Consider the following 10,843-nt stretch of genomic DNA (forward strand, 5'->3'; position numbering starts at 1 on the left):
AATAACGGAAACATAAACAGTCCTTTAGGTGACGAGGGCGGGGCGGGGCGGGGTGAAGCGCCAACAAAGGTGCATCGTAAACAGTACTGGATATTGGAACACAGCCAGGATCGGAACGTAAAGCGAGTTGGAATAACGAGCGGGTGGTGGCGCCGTGATGAATTCGTTTGTAGGTTTTGGTTAGAAGCGACCCGTCTGCGCCTTTTTCACACACTCGTCCCTAACGGTTCAGGCTCACATGACACACACACACACACACACACACACACACACACACTCACCAGTTCTCCACACACACAAGTTTTTCAGGAAGTGAAAGTGTGTATGCAAGTGTGTGTGTGTTCTGCACAGACCCACTTCTCATTGTTCTTTTTTAGGACTGAATAGGCTCAGTGGGTAGCACTGTCACCCCGCAGTGAGAAGGCCCTCGGTTCGAGTCCCGGTTCCTTTCTGTGTGGAGTTTGCATGTTCTCCACGTGTCTATGTGGGTTTCGTCCGGGTGCTCCTGTTTCCTCCCACGGTACAAAGACATTCGTTTGGGATAATTGGAGCTCCAGTGGTCTAGTTATGGCTCATAACCCAAGAGCATGCAGAAGGTGGATTGGACGCTGAGTGTGGGTGAATGTGTGTCCTAAAACTGGCACCCTCGAGTCGATCCATCACAACTCTGACCAGTTTGTAGTGAAGAGTGAATAATAACAAACCAATGAATATTTTATACTATGGGTGTGCCGCACAGTTCCGAGTAATGGTGTGTGTGTGTGTGTGTGTGTGTGTGTCTGCTATCTAGTTCTGAGTAAGCTTGTGGTTACTGAATGTAAACCATAGGGTGTGTGTGTGTGTGTAAGATGTAAATGGGTGTGAACCTGTATCTATATGAGCATGCATGCACGCCTCTGATTATGAAGTGTGTGTGTGTGTGTGTGTGTGTGTGTGTGTCATCCAGAACGTTTGGACTGTGTTCACCCCGAAAACGTCTGATGGGGGTGAGGTTGGGGGGGGGGGGGTGTTTGAGGTTTGCAATGGGCGTGGCTGAACCACCTGAACACAGTACATCAAGTGGTGTCCAAATACTTTTGGCCATACTGGAACATTAGGAAGGTTTGGACTGGGGTCAAAAATCAAAATTCCAGCTAACACAGTTCTGCCATGTGGAGTGGTCACCGATCTGACCATATAAACAAAGATTTGTGCTCTAGGTGTGTTTTTGACATGAAATATGTGTCCCTATTATTCAGACACAGAAACAGACTTGAACTGACTGCCATGACAACACGCCCCTTACCGCCGTTGCTATGCTAATGTTAGCGGTCTGAAGGCTCCTGTTTAGCAGTTGCGCTCAGAATGGGTCACATTACGGGAACGGAAGCCGGTTTGTGTGTGTGTGTGTGTGTGTGTGTGTGTGTGTGTGTGAGGGAGCATAAAAAGTAATTGTTCCTGTTAAGCGTATGTGTCAGTATGTTAATCATACTGTGCTCAGTTCTCTGTCTAAACCCGCTGAACCTGTGCCTTTATTGGTCCTGCTGGGTCAATGACTGACTGTATGGGGTGGTGTGTATGGGGGACCCCCAGCAAACGTGTCCTCATTACACACACACAACCTAGATGCAGTCTGTGTGGTTAGTCTGCACGGTGCCCACGTAAACACACACAGTGCATGTAAAGTTCAGGAGGGGGGGTGTATACAGGTGTGTGTGTACAGGAGTGTGCGTGTGTATACAGGTACAGGTGTGTATGTGTACATATGTGTGTACATGTATGTGTGTGTACAGGTACAGGAACAGCGGTGTGTGTGTGTGTGTGTGTGTGTGTGTACAGGTACAGATACAAGTGTGTATGTGTGTGCAGGAGTGTGTGTGTGTACAGGTACAGGTGTGTGTGTACAGGTACAGGTGTGTGTGCACAGGTACAGGTGTGTGTGTGTGTATACAGGTACAGTTACAGAAGTGTGTGTGTGTGTGTTACCTGTACTCTGGTTGAAGGTGCTGAAGGTGCAGATCTGACCAATATTCTTCACCCAGCAGTTCATCTCCTCGGCCGTCTTGGCGAGCAGGTAAAACACACGCGTGGACGTCTTCACCAAGAACAGGTGCTGATTGGCCAGGTGCCGCTTGACAGGCCACGCCCCCCATTCCAGCTCGGGCCCCGAGTCCGTCTCGGCCGCCACCTCGCATTCCTGCAGGTCGATGGAGCGGATGGGCTTCCGAGAAGTCTTTCTGCGAAAGTACTCCAGGACGTCGGGGTCTCCACTCATCCGTCCACGCCGGAGAACGAACCAGCGTTTCCTCCACACCTGAGGGTCAGGTGACCAATGATTAACCACGCACGCACACACACACACACACACACACACCTGTACCTGTACACACACACACCTGTACCTGAACACACACTCACACACACACCTGTACACACTCATACACACTCACACACACACCTGTACCTGTACACACACTCACACACACACACACACCTGTACCTGTACACACACTCACACACACACACACACCTGTACCTGTACACACACACACACGGGCAAAAACGTGTGGCCGTCTGACCATCCTATTTCAAAATGAGCCTTATACAGTGCTTCCCTGCATCTATAACAGCCTCCACTCTTTTTAGAAGACTTCTCACAAGATTTTAGAGTGTCAAAAAAGCATCCCGAAAATCTTCAATGAGGGTGAGGTCAGTGCTCCATAATTTGCTATCATGGATTTTATATATGTGTTTGCAGCGGGCGTGGCTGATCCACCAGAACACAGTAATTAGAAGTGGTGTCTAAATACTTTTGGCTTTTTGAAGACCATTTTTGGGACGTGTGCTTCTCTATCGCTTTGTTTTCTTCCTCGTCTTTTTGTTCTGTCCTGCTGTGGTCACCATGTACCTTACACACTGTAACCACACACACACACACACACACACACACACACACACTGACAGGAAACATGCTGTGGTACAAAACCACTAATGGAGATAGCTCTAACGGTCAGATGTTCAGGAAGCACATGTTGTGTGTGCGTGTGTGTGTGTGTGTGTGTGTGTGTGTGTTCTGCTTCTTCTCATCACTCTTCCCTTTTACCGTTACCATCATTGCTAGCACAACCTCCGCGTTTATTAGGGCTACAGCTACCGAAAATAAGCCTGTTCGGCCTGATGGTGGCGCCATAGTGAGATGTTTAACTCAGTGTCCGTGCACACTCTGGCGAAGTCTGCTGGCTGCACGTCACCCCACTATCCCATGTCTTTCCACCAGCCGGCGGCGGATTCTCACACACATACAGGCGCTTCAACCAGACAGTAGGTGTCACTGTTGCAGCAGGAAGGTTAAACCGTTCCCTTCTCACGCCCTGTTCACGCTGTGCCGCCGCTTCGGAAAGTCTGAGCTGTCTGGAAACGTTGATTCTACCAGAAAGACTGTTCCAAAAGTATTTAGACACACACAGTTTTGCTCTAATCTGTTTTCTCCACCTTTGTAAAGAAATAAATTTTATATTATAAGGCCACCAAGCTACGAGGGTTCTTCAAAAAGTTTCCGCACTTTTTAATCTCTATTTATTATTTTTTCTTAATTTTTTTACCCCCCCCCCATTTTTCTCCCCTAATCTAGTCGTGTCCAGTTCCCCTGATTGCTCCTCTATACTGATTCGACCCTTCACCGCTGACTGAGGACGCCTCTCAGCTGACATACGCCCCCTCCGGCACGTACAGTCAGTACAGACTGCATTTCTCACCTGCACGAGTCGAGTTCATACACCGACGGGCACTGTGTACGTTGGGCCACACCCCCATCAGCATTATTCCTCAGCCCTGTGCAGGCGCCATCAGTCAGCTAGCAGGGGCCGCAGCCGCACCAGTTATGAGGACCTATGATCCGACTCTCTTACCCTTAAGAACAACAGCCAATCGTTGTTCATGCTGCCGCCCCGCCCAGTCGGAAGGCAGAGCTGAGATTCGATACGATGTATTCGAGACCCCGACTCTGGTGCGCTAGCGTACTTTACCGCCGCGCCACCTGAGCGGCTTAAACTCTATTTATTAAGAATTTCAAAGAATTTTCTACATCGTCGCCTTCTGATGCATTTTTCCAGCATCGTACCAACTTTTTAATGCTGTCAGCAAAAGATGCGCCGGTGCTTTCACATCATCATCACATGAAAATCTTCTTCCCCTTAAAGCTTCTTCCAGCCTCCAAACAGGAGGAAATCAGACGGAGCTAAATCAGGACTATAAGCATCTCTCAGACACGAACGATTTTTGAGGATCCTTCGTATAATGCGGTAGGTTTGGAGTGTGTGTGTGTGTGTGTGTGTGTGTGTGTGTGTGTGTGTTCGCACATTTCAAGGAATTTGTTAGCGTAACCGCACTGAGGTTAGTCTGGCCGCGTGTGTGAGTGTGTGTGTGTGTGTGTGTGCGTGTGTGTGTGCGCTCTCTCACCCAGTGTGAAACTTAGATGACTGTTCTTACCTCTTGTTTTCACAAAACTGGGGTTACTGATGTTCGCCTAGCCACAACAGTGAGTGTGTGTGTGCGCGTACATGTGTGTGTGTGTGTGTGTGTGTGTGTGAAAGCGAGCAAGAGAGGAACCAGTTGTTCTTTTCCCAGCATTCTTCACAAACAGGAAGTGCAAGACCCACAGACCTGATGTTTTTAGATTAAGCGTGTGTGTGTGTGTGTGTGTGCGTGCCTGTACCACCCAGTTTCAACCAGCACGATCACCGCGCTGAACTCACACGCTGCGTGGCCGAAAGTACCCGGACGCCTATGCTAATCAGTAATTTAGGCTCATAAAGAGGAGCGAGCGGGCGTGTTAGCTCCTCACATAAACGTGGGCAGGAGAAACGGGCCGGACCGAAGAGCTCGGCGTGTTTTTACTGCAGCGTCCGAGGATGATACATTTGAATAAAACTGATCCATTAAATATGGATGACGGAGCGGCTTCACTTAAAAGCAAAAAGCGCTCGGCTGTGAAGCTTCGTAAAGCTCGGAGAACAGGACGCAGAGTCCTTCAGTAACAGTACACACGCCTAAATACAGTCTGTGTGGGTGCTCCAGGTTCTTTTAACCTGTGTGTGTGTGTGTGTGTGTGTGTGTGTGTGTGATGCCCTGACTTGCTCTAAAAAAGTCTGGATGATTTCAGTTTGACCATCAGCAGGAACAAACTCAAAAAGCAACAACATCATCATCATCATCATCATTCAAAGCGGCTGTGTCTCAAATCCCACACTATGATACTAAACAGTGTCCCTTATTAGTGCACTTTGAATCATTTAGATGCACACTATGTAGGGCGGAGGATGTGATTTGGGAAGCAGCCGGTGAAAACAGTGCAGTAGCATCTCTGTATCCAGGGTTCTGTTCTCAGCAGTGCTATCAGCCGGTCGGTTGCCTGCATGGGGGGGGGAGAATCAGGTGCACTCGTCAGTGCTCTCAGTGCAGGTCCCGAGCCCGGATAGAAACAAGAGTGTTGCGTCAGTGGTTCGGAATTCCAACAACGTTCCTTTAGGCATAAAGTGACAGTGTGTTTACTTCCCAACCTTGGAGAAAGAAAGAGACCACTGTTCCATGTATTTGAACAGAAGATTCTGGAACATAAAGTTGCTTTTGATCTGTACAGACAGTTGTATACAGACTAGCCATTGGTAGGTGCACTCGTCAGTGCTCTCAGTGCTGGTCCCAAGCCCTGATAGAAATAGGAAGGGTCTTGATTAATATCTGACTATTCTGACCACTTTCCTTTAGGCAAGTGATGATGTGTTTTCTTCTCAACCTTGGAGAAGGAAGAGACCACTGTTCCATGTATTTGTACAGAAGATTGTAGAACATGAAGTTGTTTTTGATTTAGGTAAAAACCGTCCTTTGGTATGAGGACCAGATCTGCTGTGGCGACGCCAAAATACGGGAGCGGCTGAAAGGAAAACAACCGTAGCGTCTCAGTACAGGACGGAAACGTGAATAAAAGTGACAAATGATGCACAAAATGTACAACAGTGCACGATACACCTCTGAAAGAACTGAATCAAACAGTAAGTCCAGGTTTTAGAGAAACTGTGGGTGTGGTCATGCTCATTTTCAGCGCTATGATGGACTGGTACTTTGCACAGGCTTCAGATCCGGCGCCACCCTCACCAGCCAGAGTGCCCACTGAAGCTGGATGAATAAATAAATAAATATAATAAAACAACGTTGTTTCTGAGATTTAAAGTGAATGTAACCGCGCCGACCCGCCGTGTGTGTTTTTAATCTCACGTTTGTTTACGTTGGAGTTTCTGTCGAAGGAAGAAGCAGAAGTTCATTTCCTTATATTTGAATATATAAAAACAGTCCAGGTCGTGTGCATGTACACAGTCAAATGTGCCGCCCATCAGCGTACGGGAACGCCAGTCAGGTGTACACGGACCAATTTCACTGGGTCTTGATTAACACCTGATTATGCTGACCAAGGATGGGTTCACTTCCCGAGCTTGGAGGAAGAAGAGACCACTGTTCCATGTATTTGTGCAGAAGATTGTGGAACGTGGCTCAGAGTGACGTTCTGAGATCTGTACAGAATGTTGCAGAGTTTCTCATTAATGCTTGTAGCTCAGGTCGAGGCTCTGGCTATCTTTATACGGGCACAGAGAAGTCACTAGCTGTCAGTTGCCCTGCGAGAAGCTTCTCAGAAGAGCGGCTGTTACCGTTTGTATTTGAATGGGATGTCTGACAAGCTCACGGCTCAGGGGTCCAAATACTTTTGGCCATATAGTGTACACACACAAACACACACCACGGTGTCCAGCATGTCCAACCTGTCTGGTCACAGACCACACACACACACACACACACACACACACACGTGTCTGGTCAGTACAGAAGCGCTAACAGAAACCAACAGCAGAAAACGACGCGACACAAACACGAAACCCTGCGAGAGCAAAGAGCCGCGACCACTCGGCGAGGAACCTAAAAACGACGGCTGAAATGAAGAACTAGCGGCGTGTGACGCTAACACGTGCCCTGACTCAATAAAATCCTAATGCTAGCAAAACAGAAGCCGCGCGCAAGAGAACAGCACAAAGGAAAAGAGGAAGCGAGCGTTCCAAACACACACGCTGGTACACACAGTCAGTCTCGGTCCGGACCCCAAACCCGTGGGTGTAGAACCAACGTCATTCAGCACGGACAAACTTTAGACTAAAATATAAAACCACAGAACCTAAAATTACAGAATCTACAGTTACATTTTAAAACCAAACTGAGTTTTGACATTTTTGGCATTTTCATGACACACGGGTTCGAATCTCAGCTCTGCTACCAGTCGTCCGAGTGCCTGCATGAATGATGGTCGGCTTGTCTGAGGGAGGGAGGGCTGGATGGGATTCCTCATAACCGCTGGCTGCATAGAGACGGGGGATAACGGAGATCGGTGCTTGACTCTCCGTGCACGATACGGATCTCCATATGAACCCGCCTGGCAGGGGAAAAAAAGCGGTCGTTGCTGCACACGTGTCAAAAGTGGAGGTCTGCAGCAGCAGTAGAAGTGAAATACCATCAGGGAAATGGATACGACTAGATTGGGGATGGGGGTTGAGCGGAAAATGCTCCCCTGAAGATGAGCTAACTGTTCCACGTTACACACTGTACTGTGTGTTCTGTATTAAATGTGAACCTGGTCCATGTTGCTGCCAGTGTTCTAGGAAGTCTTTCTGTGGGAATTTGTGCCCATTTAAACAAAACAGCATGTATATGCCCGGGCGGTTCATACAGAGCGGTTCACTGCAGGACACTGGAGTTTTTCCACTCCAAACTGGTCAGTTCATGTCACGTCACAGAGTTCATCGAGTTTATACACCTGTCAGCAGTGGGCGTGGCTAAAACACCTGAACTCCTGATATCAGGAGGAATTTCCATAAACCTTTACCTAAACAGTGAAGATTAATGAAGCCTTTACGACCCGTCGTGCTCCGAGACGCCGACCTGTCACCGCTTCTGAGCAGAATCCGAATATTTTCCTCCACTACCAGGAACTGTTTGTATTTAGCGAGTTATGAAAACAAATACGAACTGGTGGGGGTCGGGTGCAGCGTGTTCTTCATGGATAAAAGCAGCAGGGACGGATCAGGAATGTTTCAAACAACAGCCGCTCTTCTGAGAAGCTTCTCACAAGACTTAGACCTAAAGTGTCTGTGTGTGGGAATTTGTGCCTTTTATAACAGAGCTGGTGGGTGGGGCCGAGCTCAGGGCTGTGTGCAGGACACTGGATCTTTTCACTCATGCTGTAAGAGGAGAGGACCTTCCCTAAACTGTTGCTGTACAGTTATAAGCATGTTATTCCTTTTTATAATTGATTTATTACACCTGTTAGCAACTCTTGTGCCTGGAACTCATACAACGGTCCATTAAGCTCATACTCAGGTGTCCCAATACTTGTGACCATTTAGTTTATGTCCATTTAGAATTTTACAATTTACAATTCAGTCTGCACATATAGAAACTACACCGAAATCAGACGCTGTGCTAATATAATGCTAATGCTAATATAACGCTACATGCTCCACTGATTTACTCTGAACTGTTATTTTATGTTATGAACACAAACAGGAACCACGACGACATTTTAATTCACTGCGTGGAAATTCAGTACAGACTGTTCCTGATGACTGAGATGATTTTACTAGGAACGAACGCTCACCACGCGGAAAAACACAACGCACACGAGCTAATAATAAAATACTGAACATACGAGATTCAGAACAACCAGGAAGTACAAACAACATCATCAAGTGCTCAGATAGAGGAACATGAGCTAACTGACACAGAGAAACTTAAGCTAGCAAAGTCAAAACCAGACCAAGAAACTCACAAACACAATTAAGTGCTAACATAGAGAAACGTACACTAGCTAACTTATACAGAGAAACATAATCTAGATAACACAAAAAAACTAGCTAACGGACACAGAAAATTGAAAGCTAACTCATATAGAGAAACACAGTTAGCTAACTCAGAGAAGTACAAGCTAACTGACATAAAGAAACAGTTGCTAATTGACGTAGAGAAATGTAAGCTAGCTAACACAAAGAAGCATAAACAGGGAAATATTAGCTAGCAGACAGATAAACGAAAGCTAGCTAATATAGACAAGTACAAGTTAGCCGACATAGAGAAACATAAACACAGAGAAACAAAAGACAGCTAACACAGAGAAACGTAAGCTAGCTAACAGAATAACGTAAGCTAACTTACACAGAGGAACGTAAGCTAAGTGACGTAGAGAAACGAAAGCTAACGGTTTAGCAATTAAACCTGGAAATTCCAGCTCGTGCGATTACATCAAAACGATCGTAGACGATGTTGGAATTGAAATGTTAGTTTAGTAAATATTACACACTGCATGTGGGCGACTGATAACATAAACGTCTAATAAATAATAAATAATAATAATAATAATAATAAAACATTAATGATGAAATAAAAACCTGATCATAAATTCTGACTCCTGATTCTACAACCAACAAACATGATTTCAGTTTCAGATCAGTAACAACAAACACACGAGACGTGAAGCTTCCGTCCATCAGAGGAGCAGAACAGCTCAGAACCTCCAGCTCAGAGTCGCCGAGATCCATCAGGTTCATAAATATGTGGACACACACTTATTAAACCTACTGCGAGATACACACACGTCATATTCAATACCACCAGGATGGGAGTGTTTGTAGTGGATGGTACGTGGCTGTGTACTGCAGCACCTTCTACTCTAGTGCCCACTCACACACACACACACACACACACACACACACACTGCTGAGATCTTTCTACTCACGTATCTCTTGAGCTTCTTCTCCGGTGGGGATTTAACCAGCCATCCGGTACACACCACGTCCCCGGCACTCATGCCTGCATCCAGAGTGTGTGTGTGTGTGTGTGTGTGTGTGAGAGAGAGCTAATCCGCCAGCAAGCCTCCAGCATCTAAAGGAGGAACTAAGAGCATCGATCTGAGACACACTTACACACTCAGCGTGAGAGAGAGAACATGTATTTGCATTTTGCATGTGTGTGTGTGTGTGTGTGTGTGTGTGTGTGTGTGTGTGTGGTGAGATGTCCCTCCTGTCAGTGGCTAGTAACAAAACAACACATGACCTTGTGTGTGTGTGTGTGTGTGTGTGTGTGTGTGGGAGGAGATTGCCCTTCTCTTGGTGGCTAATATCTGTGAACATGTATGAACATTAGTGTGTTCACACACACACACACACACACACACACACACACACACACCTCAACAAATATTCACACCCCTGCTTCCCTGGAAGACGAGTACAAGAGTTCTACGAGTTCATCTTTGGTTGTTTTGGAACTTTCGAGCTGTAACTAACATCCTATTGTACTAAGGCACACACACTATGTGGCCAAAAGTATTTAGACGCGTGACTGTGAGCTTGTCGGACGTCTCGTTTCAAAAACAAACTGTTTTAAAATAGAGTGACCCTCTGTGTGATCTTTTCAGCTAGAACAACAGCCGCTCTTCTGAGAAGCTTCTCACAAGACTTAGACCTGCAGTGTGTCTGTGTATGGGGATTTGTTCAGTCAAAAGATGGCGGCAGGTTGTAGGTCAGTCAATGTTCCGGTTCATCCCGGAGCTGGTGAGTGGTGCTGAGGTCAGGGTTCTGTGCATGTCTTTATAGAGCTCGCTCATGCTGGAACAGGAGAGGACCTCATCATTTCTTTTATATGATGGATTTATTGCACCTGTTAGCAACTGTTGTGGCTGAAACACACGAATTAAAAAACATAAAAGAGGCGTCCCAATACTTTTGACACAGAGGTCAAATTCTCTTCGTCGTTCAGCAGCTCTTGTCTCTAA

The 10,843-nt window shown here is 46.6% G+C and overlaps 1 protein-coding gene across 2 annotated transcripts in view; it reads right to left on the reverse strand.

Moving 5' to 3' along the window:
- gab3 (GRB2 associated binding protein 3) overlaps positions 1 to 10,067 on the reverse strand; it is a 16,298-nt gene extending 6,231 nt beyond the window's left edge. Inside the window, exons 1-2 of one of the 2 annotated variants that reach the window (XM_062988757.1) lie at positions 9,806 to 10,067; positions 1,966 to 2,293 (exon numbers count right to left, since the gene is read on the reverse strand). In XM_062988757.1, the coding sequence (XP_062844827.1) occupies positions 1,966 to 2,293; positions 9,806 to 9,877 (400 nt within the window). In that variant the 5' untranslated portion in view covers positions 9,878 to 10,067. Of the gene's footprint in view, positions 1 to 1,965; positions 2,294 to 4,467; positions 4,570 to 9,805 lie in introns of those variants that run through there. The other variant, XM_062988758.1, reaches the window with a different exon arrangement.
- Positions 10,068 to 10,843: the final 776 nt, after the last annotated feature.

The sequence above is a fragment of the Trichomycterus rosablanca genome, chromosome 26 (genome assembly GCF_030014385.1).
Source record: "Trichomycterus rosablanca isolate fTriRos1 chromosome 26, fTriRos1.hap1, whole genome shotgun sequence".
In the NCBI taxonomy this organism is placed as follows: Eukaryota; Metazoa; Chordata; class Actinopteri; order Siluriformes; family Trichomycteridae; genus Trichomycterus; species Trichomycterus rosablanca.